The 27351-nt window shown below is 35.3% G+C and overlaps 1 protein-coding gene across 2 annotated transcripts in view; it reads left to right on the top strand.

Annotated features, from left to right (window-relative positions):
- Nucleotides 1-27351, top strand: part of VWC2L (von Willebrand factor C domain containing 2 like) — a 153353-nt gene that overhangs the window by 25190 nt on the left and 100812 nt on the right. The window contains exon 3 of one of the 2 annotated variants that reach the window (XM_027114593.1): nt 622-751. The exons of the other annotated variant lie outside the window; for it this stretch is intronic. Coding sequence (XP_026970394.1) covers nt 622-751 — 130 coding nt within the window. The remainder of the gene's footprint in view (nt 1-621; nt 752-27351) is intronic. 2 annotated transcript variants of the gene reach the window in all.

The following is a 27351-nucleotide window of genomic DNA, read 5'->3' as shown; positions in this document are numbered from 1 at the left end:
ATTTTAGTCCATTCATAAAAGCAAGGAGGCAAGATGAAAGGTATTCACTAAATCTTTCAAGAGGCAGTACCTGGATGTTTGGATCCCAAATGCAATGTCCTCTAAAATTCACATTGGAAAAAAACGCCCTTTAGAGTCTAGGTTAGCTTGAAAAGGAGTTTCTACCAAGGGTACGGAGCTCCATTTACTATTTTCTTGTTTCTCAGTAATCCTTTTCTTTCTTAGGAAATAAAATGAAAAATGGCAAAAACTTATTTCACATGCTCCAGTGTCATTCCTGTTTACCAGAGGAAGGCAGAGCAATAAGTGCATCTGGAAACCAAACCAGGAGGTGACATATTTGTTGTCCAAACCTTCCTTTGAAAAGTAGGAACATAAGACATAAGAAAAGTCATACATGAGCACTCTGGTTGCTCATGGCAACCTGAGCTGCACATGGCAACCCACCTTTGCTTGGATGTCCAGGTGGCCTTCCACGGGGGAAGAGTGATCATACACATGGTAAATGGAGTTGATACAGTAAAGCCAGTATAAACACTGATGTTTTGTCTTCTGACAGCATATGAATGTGCAAGCATTAAGTTATAGGAGAAAAGGGGCTAATTTTAGATTTGTTCCTAGCCCTCTCCATGTGAATGGTGTCGCTGTGAGCCCAGCAATGAAGTTCACTGTGTTGTAGCAGACTGCGCAGTTCCTGAGTGTGTCAACCCAGTCTATGAACCAGAACAATGTTGTCCTGTCTGCAAAAATGGTAAGACCGTACTGCATTAGCTTTCAAAGAGGGGTTAGTGCAAAATACAGATATTCCACCACTGCACACCATTCAATGCAAAAGCCCTCTAAGATCTGCCTGTGGTTTTTCAATGTGGGCATGGCCAATTAATACTTCTATCCCATCTTAAAGTGAAAATAAGCCAGCAATGGGTGAGTCGTGAAGCTTTCCATCTGGAGAATTAAAGCTCTTATAAGCTGACTTTGTTGTGGTCCCTATTATTTATTGTCGATCTATACGGAGAATTTTGGAAAGAACGCAGTACCATCTTTTTATAGTGACTGAATTTCTCTCTTGTGGAGGCTATGAAGCTGTTCCTAGTGCATAAGCCAGGATAGAGAGTAGGATAAATGCCAGGTATTTTGCTTTGGGCATAGATAAGACCTTAGGCTCAAAGTTATCAAAGAATTACAGAATTCAATTACTCATACACTTAAGTAGAAGTAAGGAAGACTAGAAAGTTTAGGGCTTTTATTCTAGGTTTTTATTACAATGGAAACCTGCTCTCAGAGTAATAGCTATAGAAGGGAACTTGGCTTATAAGTTTATGGGTTCCTTTTGGCCCTCATAGGATGGAGAGGTTGAAATGACTATGGCATGCCAATCACCCAGAATCCAGGTGAGGCTGCAGAGAAGACAATGCAATGCCATTAACCCAGGACAGCAAAGTCAAAATCACACTCTTGCTACTGGTCATATACCAACCAAAAACTAAAGCTTCACTGTGTAACATTCCACAAATGTCCCCACTTGGCATTAATATATGCTTGAAAAAGTAGTTCTAGCTCTTAATTAAGCTGAGGTCACTGTAATGCTGAATCCCTATGCCCTTCCTTGAATTAGCAGCTCTCATCTTCTCTATTGCACATTTTTTTGGTCCAGAATTTGGCATTATGTGAGATCACCTACTAATCTTTTTCTCTTGCAGAATTATAATTAGTGAAAAGAGGTATTTAGGTTATTTAGCCACAGAAAAAACATAAGCAACTCTGATTATTTTTATAATACTTGTAGTGTTTTGGTATCTTCTCAAATGACTTATAAAGAACTCTTATGACATTTCTTCAGGCACAGTTTCTATTATTTCTGATTGTGTAAATCTCTTGAGTCTAATATTACTGCACACCTGGCTTCTCTTTCTCTTCTTATCCCTCTCATCCAACTGACGTGTGTCATAGTGAGCATCTCTCTGACTTGGAAGGTGGAGATAAATATCCTGAAGTTCAAGCCGATCTAATATATGCAAAGGTATCAAATTTAAGACTTTATATTCTTAAAAGGATATTGAAGAAACTGGAAAAGATACAGGGAAGAAAAATAAGATGATTTAATGGTTGAAAAACAGGACCTATTAGGACAGACTGAAGGAGTTTGCATAATTTGTCCTGGAAAAGAGAAGGCTCCAGGGAGACCTAACTGTCATCAAGTATATGAATGGTTAGTCTAAAGTAGAAGAGCACCTGTTATTTTTCATTTTCTCCAAGGACAGAAGGAAGAAAAAATCAGCTACCTAATCAATCTTTAAAAATAGGATTGACAAGTCTTTGACTAAAGACCGTTTTTTTCTAGAAACAACTGTCTAAACAGGTCCTTGAGGATCTTGTCTTCCCTGGAAGGCCCTGGTTGGCTATGTTACACATTTAGGGTAAACAAAACTATACTGAAAGTTAAAAACTCTCATCTGGACATGCTCAGAATACTCAGAGAATTAAAGACTGTATATTTAGAATACAGGTTTTACACATGCATCTGCCACGTCATACTAGGTACTGACCACCCAAACCAATAGTATATCCAGAGTTGATGTCTATGTCAAATGTTAAATCAGCCACTACAAACTAGTTACACTGAATTTTATGTCACCCAAGATTATCCTATTTCTGTCACATGCCACAGTAGAAATCTGTCCTAGAATGAAACTCTCTTTGTACAAAGATATATAATGAATGAACTTTAATTGTTCGATTAATTAGGTAATTAATTAGTAACCCATTCGTATTCCTGAAAAACATATGTTGAGAGAACAAAACATATTAGTTAGGTTTTCCAATTTTTTGTTCATGAAGCACTACAAAACAACCACTTCTGTTCCCTTTTGCCATTTCCAAGCAAACTTTTTTCTTTTTTAAATAAGGAAAGTTAACCTGAATTAAGGCTTCCCTGGTGGCACAGTGGTTGAGAGTCCGCCTGCCGATGCAGGGGACGTGGGTTCGTGCCCGGGTCTGGGAAGATCCCACATGCCGCGGAGCAGCTGGGCCCGTGAGCCATGGCCACTGAGCCTGTGTGTCCAGAGCCTGTGCTCCGCAGCGGGAGAGGCCACAACGGTGAGAGGCCCGCGTACCGCAAAAAAAAAAAAAAAAAAAAAAATTAACCTGAATTAAAATTAGCCCAAAGACTAATTCTGAATGTAATATAACATTATGACATGTTATCTTTTTTATTATTAAATGCCACTAATTAGTCACTTATGCCCCAAAAGTAAAGTATAATCATTGTCAAAGAAGAGCATATTGAGGACTGCTGGAGAATCCTTATGACCATGTACCAGTATTTTTGGGTGAGCAGACTGAGCCCCAATGCTTGCTGACTCTTTCTTAGTTCAGAAAATAGAAACAGATGACCCATGTGCAGAAGAGCCAGGTGGGAAATAGAGGTTTACTCTGACAGAATATAACTAGAACAATTTCTTAAATTTCCAACACATGATAAGACTATCTTATTCTAAATGACAAGATTCATTTGCCCAGTATAAACTATTTTTAAAGCATTGTACTATTTTCTTAGATTTTGAAAAAAAAACAAGAAGATAAACATCTACCCTCAGGATTCAAGGTAGAGGCAATAGATCCTAATTTGTAAACAGTTCTATAATATTTTCTATATTTTCTTAAATCTTCATAAATGTTGAAAAAATTTAGTTTGCACAAATGCGGACTATCTTGGCTGCCAAACTCTTTCTTCATACTAAGATTGATTTTTCCGCCTTCCTGAATTATAACTTGCCAAGAGCAAGAGACATTAAAGATATAAAATGAAAGTTTAAAGCAACAGAATCTATCACAAACAGTATTCAGCTAATATCAAAATCTTTGTTCTCAGATTAGAGCAAGAAAAAAAAAAAAGGAAGTACAATGATATATATGTAGGTATATGAAGTTTTCCCAGAAAACAGTAGTTTACCAATAAAAATGTAACAATTGCTCTTACAAATAAGTATTTTTAATATTATAAAGTGCAAGGTAATCTGATCCCTAGATAGATAATGATAGCCTCTTTATTCTCCATAATATAATTTGTAAGAATAAATATAAAGACATACTTCTAAAATTTTTCTCTAATGATGTAAAAAAAAAGAAAGAAAAGTTTTAATTTCTTGGTCTCAATGGTTACCTCAAGCAAGAATTTCCAGTGGTTATCAATAAATATAGCCAAGCCATTAAAAATACTCCATTCTTATTAAAGTTAGTTTAGCACCAAGAAAAGTCTATTAATTTAGTCTGAATAAAATACAATAAAAACGTTAAGGAAAGATGTGAATGGCTGGGCATACACGAAACAGGAGGAGAAGGAGGAAAGTAATTTTTTATTTGGGGAGGATTATGTGATTGATATAGGAACTTATTGTTTTAAACAATTTTATTAAGCATCTGCTTCTCCCTTCTCTATATATCTTCATGAGCTAGCAATCCAAATGCCTTCCTGAAAGATCTAACATTTCTAGATTGTTTTTCTTCCTCCAAGATTGTTACTTTGGCCTGTCTTTCAGCTCCAGTCCTTTCCATGGGAATTAATATTCTTTATGGGGTTTTTTTGTTTTTATAATATGAAAAATAGGTTAGCACAGCACCTACTTAAAGAAAATATTTCTATTTTGGAGTGTCATGTAAATATTTTAAATATTCGGTAACTGACCATTCATTTAACTAGTGAAGTATTTGATCATTAGATCATCCAAATGACTAACTGCATTTTTTTTTTTACATTTCATCTGTCAGTATGTCAGTGAGTTCTCTGTTTTCATTGGAATATATAGTCAGTCATTATTCATGGTTCAGAAAAAAAGTCACTTCATGAAAAATTGAAATAGAGAGGAACCACCCACAAAATCGTCCATGCACATTAAATGAGGAGTTTTCATATCCTTTTCAACTAAACTGAAGTTGTCATAACCCCTGTTCAAATATTTAATTTCATATCCCTTACTCTCTTCCAGTTTATTAGTGATACAAATAAAGAAGGAAATAGATTAGCCAAAAGGTAAATGGAAAGAAGACAGCAAAGGGATGGGAAGTGCACAAATAAGAGAGAGGACTTTGGAGCCATCCAACGCCTTCTAAAGATGCTTGGGTAAAACGCTGCTTTGTGTTGACACATATAATATACAAAGAGCCCCTTGAAATAAATAAGAGAGAAAAATAATTCCATAGGGAAGAAAATAGGCAAAGGGTATACAAAGAAAATTCAGAGAAGAAAACCAAATGTCTAATAAATATATGAAAATACGCTTAACCTCACAAGGGATCAGGGTGATAGAAATTAAAACAATAAGATACTAATATTGCATTGATAATAATTTGAGATTGATGATACCTCAAATCAGCAAAGATACTAAGAGTTGAGAAAATGTTGGAACAACTTTTAAGAAACTTGAAGTCAGCAGTTCTACTTTTTGTACTTTGTCCCACATTCATGCACTAAATTTCCACTGCATTTTAAGAGCATAAAGGTCAGAGAAATGTAATAGTACTTCAATGGAGTAGTGAAAATATATTGCAGCCTTTAAAAAGATCCTAACATTTTTCACTGCTGTGTAAAATAAGCAAGGAGTGTATAGTAGACTACAAATAGTTTATACATAATATAGTAATGTGTTCTATATATAATTTGTACATTTTAAGTGATATGTAAGACATTTTTATTTTTAACTGATATATAATTTCAAATAGATAGATATTACATTTATATGTACATAGGAAAAGAGCCAAGTGTGGATACACAATAGAATATTAACAATGATTCAATGATTACTTTTAGGGAATAAAAGTGTGAAGGTAAAAGTAGGGGAGACAAGAGTTAATCTCTTTAAAATATTAAATCTTTACAGATTGATAATAAAAACAGCAGAAAAGTACAAACAGGCAGTTCGCAAACAAAATACAAATGTTCAAAAAATATAAAAATTATTCAACCTCACTAACAAATTTGCTTTTTATTTTTTAAACCCTCCTTTATTATGTTTGTATGTAGCATAGGGAAAGTTCTGTAAGAATACACGCCAAATTTTTAACAGTTATCCAGTGATCAGAAGAGTAATTAAAGAGGAGAAGTGAGAAGGTAGAAGCAGAGAACTTTGACTTCTTATTTCATGGGCCTCTTTACTGATTGAATTTTCAAGAATCTATTTTTTATAAGGTAAAAGGTTTTACCTTTTAAGAAAAGATAATTCTAATGTCATTTTAACTCTTCCAGAGGAGAGACAAGAACAGTTTCTTTCTGAAGTACAATACTGATACAAACCAAAGATTACAAACTAAGAAAAAGTAATGGGGATCTATTAAAATACAAAATCCCCAATCATATATTATATCACCCAATGGGTCTAGGGCAGCATTCTTCAATCAATCACATGAACCCTTCTGCCAGAAAATATATGATAATTATACTAAGGAGATGGAATAAATATAGAGTCTCCCATCGTCTCAGGTCAGGTTTTAATCTCAGCTGAGTTTTGGTATCAAAATTGTAAAAAGACATTGGGTTTTCAGAGACTGTGGGAAAGGGATTGTATATTTGTGTTAGCAAACAGAATTTAGCAGTAGGTTAAAATAATTGTGCATTCTGACAAAGTGGAGTTTACGAAGATAGTTCAAAATTAGGAACTCTATATTAATATAAGTTATCCTATTACTAAATTCAAGAGAAAATCATATTATTTCTATCTAAATATACACACACATATATAAAGATGACTAAAACTCTTGATAAAATAAGACTAAGTGGATATAAAATATATTGACCTCAGCCCCAAAAGACAGAATTATGCTTAATAGGTACACATTAAAGGCATTCTTGATAAAGTCAGGAACAAGACAAGGCTGTCCACTATTATTCAAAATGTCAGATTGTAGGTATGAACTAGCTAGTATAATTAGAAAAGAAAGAATTCAGAGGACAAAAATTGGGAGCCAAAACTACTACCATTTGCATATTATATGAGAGTATACTTGAAAAACCCAAGACTATAGACTAAAAACTGCTATAACAAAAATTTAGAAATATAGCAGGGTACAAAATGAGAATACAGAGCTCTCTCTCTCTCTCTCTCTATATATATATATACATATATATATATGTATAGGTACGTATATTATGAAAGTAAAATTGTGGCATTGGTACATGATGCAGAGATATCAATGGAATATAAGAAACTTCACAAACAAACCTAACATACATATGAAAATTGATACATGATAGATAAAATAGCATTTCAAATCAATGGGGGAAAGTTAATTTGTAGAAGAAATGGTGTTGGGACAACTGGATGGTTGTCTGAAAAAAATAATTTTAAAGTCCTACATTATTTCACAATTCAAGAAAACTTTCAATTCAACAAAGATTTAAATATAAGCTATTTTCCCAAACAGTACAAAAAGAAAACCTAGACATTTGGTTTTTAATCCTGAAGTGGCTAGATTTTAAAAGCAAACAAAAAAATATCCACAAAGCAAACAAAACACCACTGTAAACAAATAAAAAACTAAGGGAAAAATCATCTTATATCACAAAGGGTTAATGTCTCTCATAGATAAAGATCTCTTTGAAACTAATAAGGAAAAAGATCAACAACTCAATCTTAAAAATGGGCAAAGAACTTCAAAAGTTATTCCACAAGAAACAAAATTTCCTAAAACATACAAGAAATTGCTAAAAGGAAAATGCAAATTAAAATTTGATGCCAGTTTTTTCCTTATGGATTGGCCAAATATCCTATAATTTAATAACCTACTTTGTTGTTGATACCTGTGGTAAAACAGGCAGTCTTTCACATCACTGGTGAATGTATGAATTGGTACAATCCCCACGGAAGCAAATTGGACAATATATGTCCAAATTAAAGTACATATATCTTTTATCTCAGCAATTCCACTTCTATTTACAGATGTGTGAAATGCCAAATAATGTCGTTCATCTTCTATGTTGTACTTCAGATTTACTACTAATAAAGAATAATCAGAAAATTTGTAAAAAATAACTATAAATTTAAATTTCCTTTTAACATGCTATTAGTTGATAGTCAAAAAAGAGATAATTTCTTTCTTTAAATATGCAAATTTTTTTATTGATTTATAATTTTATTAGCTTCTATTTACCTTTATGTTTTTCCTCTCATATAATACATTTTAAACTAATTTCAAATGGCTCAAAACTGTGAAACTAATAGAAATCTACTCAGAATCAACAGATAATAGGCTACTTAAAAACATTAAAATAGATATTAATGTGTGGAGGATATATATAGAGAGAGAGATTAAAAAGTCACAAAACCTTACTAAGAACTATTTTTTAAAATAGTAAGGAGCCATAACTGATTTCTAAATGTGAAAAATGAAATTTGTTAGAATGCTATTTTTCTAATGATAAATGGAAATCTATCAAATTTTCCATGTAATGTAATTTTCTTTTGTAAGTTGGCAAAAGTTGGAAAATTTAAATACACGATAAAGAATGTACTTGGTGGGCTTCCCTGGTGGCGCAGTGGCTGGGAATCCACCTGCCAGTGCAGGGGATGAGGGTTCGATCCCTGGTCCGGGAAGATCCCACAGGCCACGGGGCAGCTAGGCCCGTGCGCCACAACTAACTGCTGAGCCCATGTGCCACAGCTACTGAAGCCTGCGCGCACCTAGAGCTGGAGCAACAAGAGAAGCCACCACAATGAGAAGCACATGTACCACAACGAAGAGTAGCCCCTGCTCACCGGAACTAGAGAAGGCCCCCGCGCAGCAACGAAGACCCAATGCAGCCAAAAATAAACAAATAAATAAATTAAAAAAAAGAATGTACTTGGTAAGTTTGGCGAATTCAATCTACCAGATATATCAAAATAATATGTAAAGATATAATAGTTTTAAACAGTGTGATAGTGGAACAAAAATAAATCAATAAATAGAACAGAAAATCAGAAAGTAACTCACATTTATATCACAATTTAGCATACAATTAAGGTGACATCCAAGTATCTGATGAAAGAATGTGTTATTCTAAAAATAAAGGTTAATCATTTTTTTACAAAAGTGAAATTACATTCCTGTATTACCCATTATACAAAAGTAACTATCATGGATTAAAGATCTAAATCTAAAAAATGAGGTCATAAAGGGATTTGTTTTTAACATAAACATTAGCTTACTCTTAGGATCAGGATGGTCTTCCTAAACATAAATGCAAATAAAGAATTTATAAAAGGAAAAATTAAAATTAGATAACATATAATTTTATCCTTAAATTTCTTAAAAAATTAACTTTGGAAAGGTAAGATGCAACAGGCACTCTCAAGCACTACTGATGAGAGTGTAAACCAATATATCTTCTCTGAAGGGCAGTAAAAGTGTGTGGACCTTTGATCCAGCAATGTGGCTTCTAGAAATTGATCAAAAATAAATAATCAGATAAGAATATAAACATGTTATATAGAGAGGTATTTATTACAGAGTTGTTTATAATAGCAAAATCTTGGAAAACCTGAAACCTAAATATTTGACAATAAGGAGGTTGTTTAAAAAACCATAGTATATCTACATGGACTAACTACTAAAAAATTGTTACAAATGATGTCATGGAAGAAAAATTAAGGACATCTCCACAAAAAAAATGCACGTTCAGAGTATATTATTAAATTAAACTACTGGGCCAGAAAGCAGTATTTTTAAAATAATTTTGTTAAAAAGAAAATGTATGTATAGAAAAACACTGGAAGAAAATACTTCAAAACGTTAATGGCACATAACTCTGAATAGTAGTAGGCTAATGAATGATTTTTACATTTTTTTCCCTTTGCTAGCCCCTAGTTTCTAAATTTCCTACAAGTCTGCATCATCCCTGTGATTTAAAATTACTATTTAAAGGAGAAAATAGAAAAATTCTTTAAAAAGATAATGTAAAATTTTTTCTATTTTTATGATTTAATAATCAATGACATGCCACTTATTAGAAATTGCACTGATTCCTTGTTATAATTTGTACTCCATAGTTAATTAACCAACTAATAATTCTACCACTTGACTTTCAAATCCTTTAACTGTGAGATTCTTTGTAAAGAATTTGGAAAACATCATTGCCCATTTTATGTACCTATTAGGGTAATTGTTAAAGTATTCACTTAAGTCTATGCATTTACATTTTCATGAAGCTATTTTGCAAACTCAGCCTTTTAAGTTTGAAAATTAGATGCAAGTCTTTCACCTTAATTTGATATTTTCTCACTTCCTCTTAGGGAGACAATTAGTAACAAATGAAACACAGACATTAAACAAACACACTGAAGATGAAATATTTTCTGGCACTTGCACTTATCCATTGGCTACAGAGCCCCTGAAATAGTTTGTGATGAAAGCATACCCTATGAAGGGCAGTTTCAAAGCCTGCATTTCATTGACTTCATAACTGAAAGTCAGAATTATCATATTCGTATAAAGTAGATGTCAAAACAGAGTAATTATAAATAGCTATTTTAATAGGCCACAATTTCCTATTGCTTCCATAAAGCTTCCTCCAAAGTATGAAAGGAAATATTTTTATTTATGTTGTCTTAAACCAACAGGATTCCCTCTCATTTCATCAGCAAATTAGATTTCAAAAAGATTATTTTACAAAGTTGACACAATGAAAATTAATGCCACATTCATTTCCCGCTAATTGCATCTCTACTTAATTATCGGGGCCCCCCAGTCCTTCAGAAAATGAAGGGAAGAAGGCCAACATCTGCAAAAATGAGAACTTTTCTCTTTTTTCTCCTTAACATATAGAAAGTGCTTAGGGACTATGTTTTCCCTATGTAATCATCTAGAATGTTGGGTCTGGTCCTCCCACAAAGCACACACTCCTAGTTGAGAAGAGATATGTTAAGAAGTAGACCTCACTCCTTCGAGTGCTACGTAGTACTCTGATGTTCAGCTCACCACCCCCAAAGGGAGCCTACGGGCCCCAAAGAAGGGTAATGCACACACATGTACTGAATGTCTCATTCTTACACATTCAGATAACCTCACAGATAATCTGGTTCAAAAACAGTAGGTTGGCAGAGGGTTGAATAAATCTCCCCAAACTGCCCATGCATTTCTATTCTTAACCCCACCTTCTCTCTTATTCTTGAGCTTCTCTTCAACTATGTTTTTATAGAATGGTGCTGACTTCTAGGATTGTATACAGTAATCTCTAACAAAACACCTCTGAACTGTGGATGATGGCAAAAGGGCAACTGGGATCACTAACACATTTATAGTTGGATGCCCCTCAAATGAGAAAAGGGAAATGGGAAGTTCTTGCATGCATACTTATCTTGTTTACACTAGCTTCATTTGTACAATCCTTAGGAGTTGGATTTGATTCTAAGAGTTAACTGAATGGGGGGCGGGGTCTGATGGGAAAGCCAAGGCATTTGGTCTTGCCAAGTCTTATCTAAGGGAGGCTTGAGTCGTTGGCCATGGGAGAGCCTCCCTGAGGGAGCAACACAACTGCTCGTGTCAGGGATATGGGGCTGCCGTTCCATAATGACCCCCAAGCTCTTGCTCACACAGTCCAGGCATCCGTGTAGCTCTCAGAGGCACCCAGAGACCAATGGGTCACTACCGATGACACACAAAGTAAGGCAGTTTCCCTTCATCCAAACCTCCTTCCTGAGGTAGACACGTTAGAAAGTTGCATTCCCTCCTTTACCTCATTGTCTTTGCCATGTAGAAACTCAGGCTTTTCAGATGCAGGAAAAGCCATGTCCATCCACCACCGGCACCTCTTTTCCCCTTCACTAATTACTAATGTAAACCTTGTGCACAAGGTCAGACAAAAACAAAACAAGGTTGCCATGCAAATTGTGTTCCTTGACCTGCTTTGAATTTGAATGTCTTCTAAAGCACTGGGCAAGATGAGCCTGGGGGGCCTCAAGGAAGGTATTGCTCTATCTTCCTCAGAAGTTTCAGAGGTCTGAAGCAAGAGCATCTAACAGACTCATCTCTTAGGCACAGATTCCCTTTCTTACAGATAAGACCAAACTTCTTGGGATTCTACATCCCACATCACTGGTAAAGACGGGATCCAGAATTCTGGGTCCTCTTGCAAAGATCCTAACACCTCCCTGGCCAGCAGTCACAGCCTCATCCTCATAGGTGGGCTTGAGACACTTAGGACTGATTTCTCCCTGCTTAGCTCAGACCCCACCAGGAGCCCAGGACCACCAAGTCACCCCTCATCCCTGGGACTCTGATCTCCATATGGTGCTATCAGCTGAGAGGTAACACCCCAAGTCACCACTTTCCAGTCCTGGCCTCTGATTTTTAGTTCTCCGTCACACCTACTGCCACCTGAATCGTATATATTTTACCTATGTAGTTGCTTGCCTCCCCTGCTCACAGAAGTACAAAGTTCATGCGAAGATTTTTGTCTCTTTTGTTCACTGTTGTATTCTTACTACCTATAACACATTGTAGGTGCATATATATGTTTGTGAATAAATGAATGAATGCACACCTGTATTGTGCCTTTGGAAGAGCCAAAATTAAATAAGAAGATTGATTCTTTGCGTTCTTTTCGCTTCTCTTTTGAGAAGTCTCAGTCTTCTATTTCACAGAGAAGAGCTTTCAAATGGAGAGCTTAGGAGGCATTGTGTAGTGGGAAGGAGGGTGCTTATCAGACTTTTTTCCTAATTAAGTTTGCTTTAATTTACCACTAGGATTAGTGGCACATATATTGACAGGAGGCATATCAAGGTGATCTAGTAGAGACAGACTGGTTTCCAGGGGAAACTGAGTCAGCTTGACATCTTACTGCTTTATAACCTTGCTAGGGACACCTAAAGCTTCTGTTTCTTAAGAAATGACTGCATGTAACGTATGAGTCACTTCGGTGCAAAATTAATGTAATGCTTTAGCCAGTATTATCTACAATGATATATTTCGTCTAACAATAGGGATTGGACTATTTACGAGTTAAGGAAGCCTCGAGCATTAAGTGAATATGTGATTGGTCAGTATTTGGTAAACAGAGTCGGAAAATGGGACTTGATATCAGGGCAGAGGGAGAACTGATTGCAGGGGATAATATTTAATTTTAGAAATCAAACTGTGCAACCGAAAAAGATATCAGAAATATGGCATAAAACAGGGACAAAGGAAACTTGCTAACCAATATCTTTTCTGGCATATAGTGGTTGGGAAACTCTCTAAGGATGGCGGAGGCTCAGGTAGGAAGCCCTTGCAGTAAGACCTCTGATGTTTAACTGTAGCTCTGAGCTGCTTCAAATCAAACTATCAGAAATGTTAACCTCTTTTGAAACATATTTATGGTTGGATGCCCCTCAATTGAGAAAAAGGAAATGGGAAGTTCCTGCATGCATACTTATTTTGCTTGCACTAGCTCCATTTGTACAAGGTGATGGCAATGAGCAGCCATAAATGCTGCTGCTGGTCAGGGTAGTAACTAGCCAGGCCTGAGTCCTCTCCTCCTTTCACCCATCACTTTTATGCGTTCTGCAGAAAGGTCCATAAGGCAACATACCTGCCTTCTGGAAGGCAAAGCTCAGTTAGTTTCCAACAACATTAAATAACAAAATAGTTGGCAGTGTTGTATCCAAATCTTAAAAGCCTGATCATTCCAACTTTCTGTGTTGGGATTTAAAACAGAGGGAAGATGCAGGGCACCAGGGGCTGATGGCCTGTGTTTAAGATGTGGGATTCTCCGTGTCTGTTTTATCCTACCCGCTTTGATTTGATTTGATTTGATGATTTCTTTAAGAATGGAGATAGATGACAGTATGCAGCAGCAAAGGAAGAAAACTGCAGTGTAGAGGAGGGCGCGCGAGCCTCTCAAGCCAGGTGGATGGCCAAAAACTTAAATGGATTCTGTTTTAACTCCCAGTAAATGCAATAGTCAGATTCCTAACCTCAGTGAAGTAATCAGCCACCATGCAACGTCATCTGAGATGTACCGAAAGCTGTTCAACCCATCAAAAAGTGCCCCTTCGAGCCCGCCAACGTACATGCCCACATATACATTCATACATGCTTTCATGCTCATAATTTCTTTTATTTTAAAATTTTTCATAATTAATGTCACTAAAAACTTGAGAAAAATAGCTAGTACCTCAGGTATGAATGACACCAATTAAGTTACATATATTTTTCTTGGGTTTATCAGATGACTAGATCATCAAACATAGGCCCAGTTAGTTTAAGTGTGGGGAAGAGTAAACCCGGGATAACAGGGAAACCGTAGGAAGGTACTGGACCAGAGAAAGAGAGGACGCCTGACACAGGTGCCTTTAGGATGAGAGAGGGAGCCATGAACACTGGGAGGTTGAAATGAACCGACATGTCTGCTGTGGTGCATGTTGAGGGATATAGTTGCCTTTTCATATATTTCCTCAGTGACTGATCTAATAATAATAATTAACCTAACTACTAAGAGAAGCACTAGCTTTCATTTATTGCAGGGGAGGAAACTGAGACTAAAGTATATAAATTACCGTCCGATATACAGCTGGGATTTGAACCATGCTCTATCCAACTTCAAAGCCATAGTGTCTAACCAGTTGTTCTCAAAGTAGCCCTGGGCCAGCAACATCACCATTATCTAGAAACTAGTCAGAAATGCACATTTCTGAGCCCATCCCAAATCTACAGAATCAGATATCCTGGGAGTGGGACCCAACATTCTGTGCCTTAACAAGCCTTCTAGGTGATTCTGATGCTCAAAGTTTGAGAACCATGGACTTCTTCACAGGTGTCTGTTAGGGAGTCTGTTCTCTTTCAAATAAAGGATGTGTGTGTTGGGGGAAGCTAGGGGAGTAAAAGGTGAATAACTGTTAGTCAGTGGTATCAGAGATAATGTTATACCAGGACAAGAAGTAAGACAAGGCTGGAAGGGTTAGACACAAAATGCCCTGGAGTCAAAGCAAGGGCACTTAGGTTGGAAAGGATCCAGGAATGGTAAATCCCAATAGGGGCAAATGCAGGTCCCCCAGGGCCTAGAAGTGATGTAGGTAGGACATACCAGGAAGATGATATTCAAGGGAAGCTGTCAAGAATGGTCACACCCAAAGAGATTTCTTAATAACAAAGCCGTGATCATTGAGAACGAAATTCAACTGATTTTTAAAGGCAGCAAAAGTCACTAAGGAAGGCACAGTAATGAAAGGAAAGGCAACATGAGACACTGATCTGCTATGAAGTGATTGTTTCAAGTAAATTATTTTCTGAATTTAAGTTATGATAACAATTAACATTTTATAAGTCATAAATATATTTAAGAATATTTTAATCCCTTTAAATAGCTGTGTCAAGGTCTAACTGACATAAAATGAACTCCACATTTTTTAAGTGTACAATTTGATGTTTTGACATATGTATACCTGTGAAACTACTATTGTAGTCGGGGAAGTGCCCATACCTATCACTCCCAAAACTTTCCTCATGTTCCTTTGTAATCCTTCCCTTTAGCTCTTCTCTGCCCCATCCCATCCCAGGCAACCTCTGTTCTGCTTTCTGTCATTATACATAAATTTGCATTTCTTAGAACTTGGTATACATGTAATTGTTCAGTATTGTACTCTCTTGTCTGAATCTTTCATTCAGCATGATTATTTTGAAATTCATCCATGTAGCGTGTATTCTAGTTCATTCCTTCTTTATTTCCGAACGGTACTCAGTTATATAGATATACCACCATATAATTTATCCATTCACTTGTTGATGGACATTGGACTGTTTCCAGTTTTTGATTATTACAAATAAAGCCGTCAAACATTCTCGCACAAGTCTTTTTATGGATATATGCTTTATTTTCTATTGTGAAAATACCTAGAAATGGAATACTAGATCATATGGTATGTGTATATTTCACTATTTTTTCTTTAATGCCAAACTGTTTCAGAGTGGCTGTATTATTTGAAATTTCCATCAAAAATGTGTGAGAAGGCCAATTCCTGTACCTGTCATCAGTGCTTGGGATCACCAGTCCTGTTTAATTTTGGCTACTCTAATAGAAGTGTATTATTATTCTATTATGGTTTTAAATTGCATTTTTCTAATGGCTAGTGATGTTGAGCGTCTTTTCATATGCTAATTTTCCATCTGTATATCTGCTTTAGAGAAATGTCTGTTCAAATCATTGGCCAATTTTTTAAAGTTGGGTTTTTGTTTCTGTATTATTGAGTTTCCAGAGTTCTTTATATGTTCTAGAGACAAGTTCTTTATTAGACATATGATTTGCAAATATTTTCTTCCAGTCTGTGGTATCTCTTTTCATCCCCTTAACAGTGTCATTTGAAGAGCAAAAGTTTTTAATTATGACAAATTCCAATTTATGTTTTCTTTTATAAATTTTGCTTTTAGTGTTGTAACGAAGAAATCTTGGCCTAACCCAGAGTCAAAAGTATTTTTCCTGTTTTCTTCTAGAAATATTTTAGATTTGACATTTAGAATGATGATTCATTTTGCATTATACTGTGAATATGATGCAAGGAATTGAATTTTTTTTTAATATGGATATCCAGTTGTTTTAATACCATTTGTTAAAAAGACTATTTTTTCTCCACTGAACTGTATTTGTACATTTGCTAAAAATCAGTTGTCTATTTACGCCTATATACATTTTCATCTATTTCTGAACTCTCCATTCCGTTCCACTAAGGTTATTTTGGCTATTCTATTTCCTTTGCATTTCTTTCTGAATTTTAGTATCAGTTTATCAGTTTCTACAAAAGAAAAAGTCTGTTTTGATTGGCATTACATTGAATATTTTACATCAATTTGAGGAGAATTGACATTTTATCAGTATTGAGTCTCCCAATTTATGAACATGATTATCTCTATTTAGTTCTTTAATTTCTCTCATCAGTGTTTTGATCAGTTTTATTCCAAAGTATTTTCTTTTTTTAATGCTACTGTAGTTAGTATACATTTTTTTAAATCTTATTATTTGCTAACATATAGAAATAAAATTGATAGTTGGATATGGATTTTGGATCCTGAAACATTGTTAAACTCAATTATTAAATCTAGGGGGTTTTTTGTTTTTGTTTTTTTTTTGTAGATTCCATTGGAATTTCTACATAAACAAGCACGTTACCAGCAAAGACAGTTCCATTCCTTTCTTACCAATCTGAATGCCTTTTAGTTCTCTTTTTCTATCTTATTACACTTGCTAGAATATCTTAAATGGTATTGAATAGAAGGGCTAAAACCATATATCCTTGTGCTTTTCAGATATGGAATAAAACTCATTCAGTCTTTCCCAATTAAATGTGCTCTTACCTGGAGCTATTTCACAGATGCCTCTATCAGGCTGAGGAACTCCCTTTCTATTCCTACTTTGCCAAGAGATTTTATCAGGGATGGAGACTGAGTTTTGTTAGGAGTTTTTCAGTATCTACAGAGATGATCATGTGATTTAATATAGTGAATTACATTGATTATTTTTAAATATTAAGCCAACCTTCCATTTCTCAGATAAACTTCATTTGGTCATGAAGTACTATCCTTTTTAAATGTCGTTGGATTTTATTTGCTAAATTTGTGTTTAAATTTTTTTTATATAAGTTTATGAGGCATATTAATCTGTAGATTTCTGTTCTTATAATGTCTTTGTTAGGTTTGGGTATCAACGTATTGCTGACCACATAGAATGAGTTAGGAAAATAGTCTGTCTTTTTAATTTTCTGGAAAAGTTTGTAGAATTAGTATTAATTTTCCCTTATCTGTTTGGCAGAATTCACCAATGACTTATGAAGTTTTATGAGCTGCAGGTTTCTCTGTGGAAACGTTTTTAACACAAAGTTATTTAATAGATGTAGGGTGATTGGGTTATTTCATCTTATCACTGGAAATTTGTGTCTTCAAGGAATATACCATTTCATCTAAGTTTCTGAATTTGTAATCATAAGATTGTTAATATTCCTTTAGAATTCTTTAATATCTTCAAATTCTGTAGGTATTTAATCTTTCTTATTTCTGATATTGATAATTTATCCTTTCTACTTTTTTTCCAATTAGTCTAGCTAAATGTTTATCAATTTTATTTTCTCAAAAAACCAACTTTGGGGTTCACTGATTTTCTCTAATATTTCCTCTCTTATATTTCATTGATATCTGTTCTACTCATTGTTTCCTTTCTTCTACTTACTTTGGGTTTAATTTGCTCTTCTAATTTCTTAAGGTAGGATCTGACATAATAAATTTGATACCTCTCTCCTTTCCTAATACGGGTGTTTCTATAAACACTCCAAGTTCTACTTTAGCATCACCTGCCAATTTTCATATGTTGTGTTCACACATTTATTAAATTTAGAATACTTCCTGATGTTCTTTTTAATTTTTTCTCTGAATCATAGGTTATCTAGAATGTGCTAATTTGTTTCCAAATATTGGATATTTCCCAGGTATCTATGTTATTGATTTCAGATTTAATTTCACAAAGATGAAAGAACATGTGTTTATTACTCAATTTTTTAAATTTTTAATGAGACCTGTTTTATGGCCAAGAATACATTCTATCTTGGAAATATTCCATGTGTGCCTGTAAGGAATATATATTCTGCTGTTTTTGGGTATGGATTCTATAGCTATTAATTAAGCCAAGTTGATTGATAGTGTTGTCTTTCATATTCTTATTGCTATTCTGTCTAGTTTGTTCTATTAATTATTGAGAGGGGGTATTGAAACCTCTGACTATACTTGGACTTGTCTATTTCTTCTAGCAGTTTTATCAGCTTTATAACATATACTTTGAAACTCTTTTATTATGTGTATCAATATTTAGGATTTATTATGACCTCTTCATAAATTGACTTCTAATTATTAAATGACATTCTTCATGCCTTTATATTCTTCGCTCAGTAATCTACTTTGTGCTGACATAAATATAGCTAATCCAGCTTCCTTCTGTTTAGTGATAGATACTGTATCTTGTTCTGTCATTCTACTTTTATCTATTTCTGTTTGTATATTTGAAGTCCTTTTCTTGTAAGCAGAATAAGATTGGGTGTTGCTTTTTAATCCAATCTGATCATCATTAGTGGTCTATAGAATTCTTGGTTGACGAGTTTGGGGTTTTTTTTTTTTTCCAGTACTTTGAAGATGTTGCTCCACTGTATTTTCCCTTGCATTTTTTGTTCGGACAAGCTGTCAGCTGTTATCTTCATTCCTGTGAACATGTTTCCCTCCAACTCCATCCCCTCACCACTTTTACCACTGTTTTTGTGCAATGTGATTATTATATATCTCGACATAGTTTTCTTAGTGTTTCTTATGCTTGTGCTTCAATAACTTCTGTGGATTTATAGTTTCGTCCAAATTTGGAAAAATTTCAGCCTTTATTTCTTCAAATATTTTTTTTCTGTCCCCTACCTTTGGGAACCCGAATTAAACGTGTATTAGGCTGCCAAAAACTGTTTCACACATCATGCTCTATTCACCTTTCCTGATTCTCCATTCTGTTTGATTTTCATTTTGTATAGCTTCTACTGTTAACATCTTTAAAACTTACTAATCATTTCTTCTGCATTATCTAATCTGACAATAACCATATCTAGTATATTCGCAGTTCATACTTTTCATATCTAGAGGGTAGATTTTTGTTGTTGTTGGTTTTGGTTTTGCATTCCTGGCTTCAACTTTTTTTTTTAATATATGGAAAAAAGTTATAACTTATTTTTTCCTGCTTATTCTAATAGGTGCTAGCTCTAGATCCTTTTTGTTTTTCTTTCTCTTGTTATTGAAATGTCAGGCATTGTAAATTTTGCTTTGTTAAGTGCTGGACATTTTGCATTTCTATAAATATTTTTGAGATTTGCTGCAGTACAAAGTTAAGTTACTTGGAAATATTTTCTTCCTTTTACATCTGGCTTTTAAGAATTGTTCAGCAGGATTAGAACAGTGCTTAGTCCAGGACTAATTATTTCCTTACTAAGGTAAAAATTATTGACTACTGGACTCAATACCCTGCTAATCATATGATTTTTCAGTCTGGCTGGTGGGGATGGTACTTTCCCCAGCCCTACTCCCTGTTAGTTCTTTCCCTGCCTTGGGTAGTTTCCTCACATGCATACGCTGATCAGTACTCAGGTGAATGCTTGACGGAAACCATCTGCAGGTCTCTGGAGTTCTGTCTCTGGGCAGCTGTCCCCTCACCAGTACTCTGTCCTGCAAACTCAAGGTGCCTTGCTCTCCACAAAACCTTAGCTCTGTTTCCTCAACACTGGGGAGTCACCAGGGTTTCACTACCCAGAACTATGAACTAGAAATTCCCAAGGCAGAAACATAGGGCAATCACAGAACTCCCCTTATTTGCTTCCCTTTTTTCAGGGGTAACTGTCCTTCTTTGCCCAATATCCAGTGTCTTGAAAATGATTGTTTCACATATTGTATTTGTTTTTCACGATTTCTAGTGGGCGTGTAAATCTTCTCAATTACTCTACCTCGTACATAACTGGAAAAGCATAGTTTAATTTCATAACTTGTATTTTTCAACAGAGACCCACGCTTGTACAATCTCTACCTGTCACAACAGTGCTGAGCAATTCATAGTTAAACAAATTAAAATAGTAATATCCATTGCCCTCTCAATAACTGACAATTGGTTGTCACTCAATAAATAAGAGTACCTACTACGTCTTAGCCATTTTGCTAGATAGTTTACACAAATTATTTCTATTCTTAATAACACATTATGAGGTTTTACCTCTTTTTTTATTTTACCTCATGTAAATGAGGGAAATTAGGTTTAGGGATGTGAAATAATGCGCCAGATACCCAGTAAGTGATGTATTTAGCTTTCAAATTCAGATGATTCTGATTCCAAGGACTATTCACTTTCTGTAGTGCTGTGGTTATTATTTACCATAAAATAGAAATAGGACATTTAATAATGGATTATCTAATCGTGCTTTCCAGCTGAGAATATTAAAACATTTCTAACTTACCACCTTAAAAGATTTAGCTGACTAGTAGTATCTTAAAAGAGATTTTCTGTAGATCAGCAGGGAAAGAAAATTTATATTGCAAGAATGAAAGTGATAAAATGAAAAGAATATAAAGTGGGTAATTTTGTTACTCAGATTAACGCCAAACACTAAGAACAAGAATCTGTAGTAGAAGAGAAGGGGGCCCAGAGATTCAGAAATCTGAAGGAAGCCTCAGAGGAGGAAACTGCTCCATTTGACAAACCACCAAACAGAGTACATGGTTGCTGACTTAGCAATAAAACTTTTGGACTTTTTAGAAGCTGTATTATTTTGGTGGCTTACAAACCCCTTCTTAGATGTTGAAGATACGAGCTTTTTAAAATTTAATATTACCAAGTTAAACTTCGTTAAAGGTATCCAATTTTTCTTTACTTAAAAGTATTACCAAAGAAGCATGTTCTTTTTATTGAAAGACACTCTCAGATCTTGGTTTAAGTATTTTAAATAAATAAAATTTTAATAAATATTTCAGTACAAAATATAACCATTTTTAAAACATCTGTTACTGTAACTATTACAAAACATCAAATGATTGCATTTTACTACTGAATTACCCAATGATGAAAAGTACACAAAATATGGTAAAGCTAAGAAAACCCCATACATTTTGTGCTAATGATGCTATCAAAGAGTCAGGAATGACCAGTTAGCTCCAATGTAACCAATGCAGTCAACTACAACCCCACATGAGAAGTGGGTCTGCTTCAGAGTCATACTTCCTCACTAAAAGCTCTTAAAGTATCATGGGTACAATGTATATGGGAGTATGAAAAGAAAATGTAATAGCATTTGAGATCTCTGTTTCCTCAGGGAAAACTGAAAGCAAAATATCACCTTGGAAGGTATTAGGACAAAATAATAAATTTTCTAAAACTACTCTTTATTCATTTCAGCTTCTTAAAATTTCCTACATTGAAGTGAAATGTAAACTTTGACTATTTCACTCTTGTTGAAGAGAGACCTAAGAAAAAATCTTGGCTGTACAAATGAATACTCGTGATATGATTACTTTTCTTTGTAGCATGGTTGTAAAGAATAGAAATGGAGCTGATTTTCCCTATGTCTCAGCATTCTTCAAGCATCCAAGGAACTTAGAGCTAAATCCTTTAGAGGGACAAGAAACTCTAATACCTTTAAACAGGGTTTGACTTTAAAAAAAAAAAATGCAAGGGGCAAAGTGATGTTACATCTAAGTCCTCAGAGAAACTATTAATATATGTAAAACAAAACGGTGACAGTGTGGATACAGGTAAAGACCCATTATAGAATAAATATAGTTCTAAGAAGAGGGCTGGACAGCAGACTCTATAAATAAATTTTTCCCCAGTTACTTTCTAGAGAAAATTGCAAATCATAGGAAAAATAGAATTTTAAAACTGAAAGAGACCTTGGAAATTATTTGATATAAATCTTTGATTTCGTACTTGAAGAAAAACCCAAGGATGATAAGTGAAGGTGAAATCTTCAAAGACTAAGCAGAAAGAGCCAGGACTACAACACAGCTTTGCTACTCTCAGGGGACCCATGTTTCAAACTAAAGAAATACATATTCTGTGTGATATCCCACGGGTATTTGTTGATTTGTTTTTATTTAACAGGAATGCTTGTACATTTTTATGACAAGTATTTTATAGAATTTAATTTGTTTTTATATGCCACTAGGTGTTTGAGTGCCAATCAAATGATTCTTAAGGCTATTTTTGATTTTGTAAGTACTTGTGCACCTAACAAGTAAAAATTGTGGTTAGAATGTTAATGACAATATTTATTAAAGATCAGGGGATCTGGCATGTTAATAGATTTGGGAAACACCATGCCCCAGGGCCAACTTGAAGGAAGGAAGGAAGAGATGAAAGGAGGAGGGAAAGAAGGAACCCATTTCAAAGTAATTCTTGGGAGAAGAGATGCCAACATTTTTTAGTGAAATGTTGAAAAATGGCTGATGAGAATTCCTTTTTAGCATCCATATCTATCTAGTGGCACATATTGTTATTGTCATGATGAATATATCCTGCAGCACAAGAAAATTAAAATATCAACTCTTCTGTGCTCAATTTAGTTTAGCAAGTATTTATTGCCCTCCTTCACTCAGTCAACACTTATATATTGAGTACCCACCACTACCAGCCGTGTTGCTGGAACTGCTAAAAATGCAATGGTGACCAAGATTAGCCCCTACCTTCAAGAAACCTCCAGCTTTAAGGGAAATCCAGGCAAGCAAACAAAAAAGAGGCAATAAATTGTTATGGCAATATGCTCAAAGAAAATTATAGCAAAAATCTGCCAAAGAGTGCCTAGAGGGAGAAAAAAGCAAACAGAACTTTGTCACTTTGGCTATATTGGAAAGAATTAATTATAAGTAACCAATATGGGGAAATCTACAGATCCTTATGCTTTCCCTTCTACAGAATTTTTGAACTATTATGTCCACTAGTTTGAGCACAGCTGCAAAGACTGATTTCATGTACTTGTAATTTAATGTGTTTAATGTCTTTTTATTGGTGTCTGGTTATACAAAGGATTGACAGAGTGTTAGGAATTGGTGAGTCAAATAGATGTTTGCCCTACCTCCTGCTCTCTACTCAACACAATAATAAAATAAAAATAGGAATTAAAGATTAGAGCCCAGGAAACTAAGGAGATACAGATTGGAAAGTCTATTTAAAAAGTTCTGTGAGTTTCTTTATTTTCTTCTCTTTGCTCCCACACCACTTGCTATTTCTCAATCATCGTTCCTCCATGCCTCTGACAGTCCTAGATACTTAAATCATCTATAAGTACACTTAAAACACCAGCAGGTAAAGAACAATCTAATCCCAAATGATAACATCTGTGACATATTCCTTTAATTCTTAGAACTGGAAAATACTGACTTCCACTCTTGTTTCAGGGACTTCAATAGAAAATGCCTAAAGTTGTTTGAAAGACCCCCTATAGGAAAATAAAAGTATTTGCCTTTCAAAGAATAAGCAAACAGAAATTATAGAACCTCAGTTCGTAGCCCCTACTGAGAGCACGTCATGGGGCAGATTCAGACTAGCCACCAACTACTATGTAGAAAATAAATAAGCTACAAGGATGTATTGTACAGCACAGGGAAATATAGACATTATTTTATAACACTTTAAATGGAGTATAATCTAAAAATATTAAATCACCACATTGTACACCTAAAATTAATATATTACTATAAATCAACTATACTTTAATTTTTTTTAAAAAATTTAATTTTGTTCATGGTCATTTATGAAATGTATGTTCTTGATTACAAACCATCTTTTTCCCCACAAGAATTTTTAAAGGTTATTTCAATGATTTCTCAAAAATTTTTACCGTTCGTACAAATGTCTCAGTAATCTTCCCAGCGTGCAGAAGATGACACTGTCCAGATTGGCCATGTTCTAAGCTGCATTACATTCCTGGAAATCTCTTGGGAGAAGAAAGGTTTCAAAGCTTAAATCCTGCCCCCCAAAAGCTTGTAGATTCTTTACTTTGCATCTCATGGGTATGTATGTGAAATTTAAATGGAAAACTAAGGTTATTCATAGAAATTCACTGGAGACTAAAATTGATGAATTAATGAATAATTTAAGGCAAGAATGGGTAAAGTAGGCATTGCTTTATGCACTGTAAGATGAGCAGGTTAGATGAAAGTAAAGCTGTAAAAGGTAAATTTGCCTGTGAAATAGACATTTATTGGGCATCTCGGTCAATTACTGTACGCATGTAATCTCATTTAATCTTCCCGACGGTCCTTGTACAGATGAGACTGAGGCTTAGAAACTTATCATTGGGTCAAGTAGTTGGAAAACTGTAGCACTTATTTTCACCACTCTTTCCTGTCCAAAGCCCATGCCCCTTCCACTAAACCACACAGCCAACATGTACTCTATAAGCAGACTTCCTCGGTGTAACACTGTCATTCATACACTTACATTAATAAAAGGAGAATTGAATGGGGCCTTGGGGCCCTAGAGCAAACTCATGGGACTCTACAGGCTTTAATACTATAGATGCGCTCTGCCCTCTGCCTTTAGCTTCCTTATTTTCCCTGGTTGCTTTGGTGAGCACCTGCTCAGTTGCAAATAAAAAAACTAGCTCCGGCTGATGTCAGACAAAAAGTTTCACCTAGCTGAGAACTCCAAGGGCACCAGCTCTGTCTAGACGTAGATGAATCAAGGGACTCAGACAATATGAGGACTTGATTTTTTGTCATTCCTCTGTTCTGCATTTCTCTTGTTGGTTGCACTTTGAGGCCCTTCATGGTGACAAGATGGCTGCCAGCAGGTTCAGGCTTACTTCCTCATATGTCTAGATCTAGTGGTGGATGAAGGAATGGATAGATATTTTATCTAACGGTATTTGGTGTGACTCACATTGGCAAAAATAAATTCCTGAACCAATCCCCCTTGACAGAAGAACGTGACACTCAGTTGGCCAGCCTGGAGCCACATTCCCATTCCTGAAGGTGGGGATGCAGACAATACCACTAGAGTCACAGGGTAGTGACAGCGGGTATTTTCCCAAGGTAATTAAAAGTACTATACTCAGAAAACAAGGTTAATGTTTCCTAAATGTCAAAAAACATGACATTTCCATTACAGTTCAGAATTAGAAGAAAATACAAGTATTTTCTATAAAACAGTCTCACGCACAGACACCAAAGCTACAGGTGTTTGCAAATAACAGTGACATACACATCAAGGATAATTAAGACCAAGCAAACATTGATAGAAAATATATCATGGTCATGCTTCTGCATGTTTAACTCATACCTGATAGTGAGAACCACCTTTGTATACAAGGAATCCTGATATAGAACATCACCCAAAGACAGTCAACAGATGGAAGAGACCTAGAACACAGGTCCTATCTTCAACAGACTGGCATTCCATGTCACCATGGTGGCAGTAATCTCATTTGTTCAGAATATCTATTAGCATTTCATGGAACAGAGTTTGAGAAATGTTCCATTTTTATGACTCCCCCTCAATGAATATTCACATAGGAATATATAGAGAACTACACCTAGTTTACACATAGCTTTTTTTTTTAACATCTTTATTGGAGTATAGTTGCTTTACAATGTTCCGTTAGTTTCTGCTGTATAACGAGTGAATCAGCCATATGTATACATATATCCCCATATCCCCTCCCTCTTGCATCTCCCTCCCACCCTACCCATCCCCCCCAGGTGGTCACAAAGCAGCCTGATCTCCTCGTGCTATGTGGCTGCTTCCCACTAGCTATCTATATTACATTTGTAGTGTATATATGTCCATGCCACTCTCTCACTTTGTCCCAGCTTACCCTTCCCCCTTCCAGTGTCCTCAAGTCCATTCTCTATGTCTGCATCTTTATTCCTGTCCTAGGTTCATCAGAACTTTTTTTTTTTTAGATTCCATATATAACACATAGCTTTTCGATATGCTGAGTTTGGGAAAGAAAGCACTGAGTTTTAAAATTTTGGTGGTATCAAAAAAACAGCTCACTTTTCTTTCCCTTCCTACAACCATTGGGAAACATAGTCAAAGTCAGGGGACAATCTGTTTCTATGGACATGAGCAAAGCTACATCATCATCTTGGTCTCATTAACACATGTCTAAGTGAGCTAATCAGTTATAAACGGGGTCCCTGATACTATGAGGAAAGAATTTAATCATCACAGACACCTCTCAAAGATGTCATGCCAGTCTGAAAAGTCTACCCAGGGCAGATGGAAGAATCTGAGGGTTCAAAATGAACAGATTGCTATATCAGTATAACCCAATTTCCAATAATATTTTTGTTTTATTACCATCTGCACTGTAATATTGAAAGAATAATTGAGAAAGAAGGAAATAATCTTATACTGAATAGTTTACATAGAGAGCAGGTCATTTCTCCTCACTTCGTGAGAGGAGAGGCTCTTTCATACATAAAAATTTATCAACCTACTACCTACAAGAAGGAGGTAGCATGGCGTCCTAGAGAGTGACAAGCACGGGGCACATGAGAACTATCGCTCAGTTCACTTAGCAGTGTGACCTTGAGCAAACCACTTCACCTCTAGGGACTCGGTTTTCTCACTTGCAAAATGCAGCCAGTTGAGACCTGGCCTGCCTGCCTCTTGAGTCTGTTGTGAGAGCTAAATGCGTACGAAAGCATTTTGTCAAATGTGAATCACAGGAAGACAAAAGAGTGTATTTATAGAGAAATATGACAACATTTGAGGGGGAAAATACTTTCTATTAGTGCATAAGTAAACCATTCATTTTATTCCCTGATCTTTCTTCTTTAAAACCATTGAAGCCGTCGTATTGATATAATACAGTGAAGGGGTTTCAAGCAGAGCCTGTGGCAATAGGGAGA

Source organism: Aethalodelphis obliquidens, unplaced genomic scaffold, assembly GCF_003676395.1.
Source record: "Aethalodelphis obliquidens isolate GAN/ISIS:26980383/991018 unplaced genomic scaffold, ASM367639v1 scaffold2, whole genome shotgun sequence".
NCBI classification, from domain to species: domain Eukaryota; kingdom Metazoa; phylum Chordata; class Mammalia; order Artiodactyla; family Delphinidae; genus Aethalodelphis; species Aethalodelphis obliquidens.
Note: the sequence above shows the minus strand (reverse complement) of the source record. Positions and strands in the feature narration are given on the sequence as shown.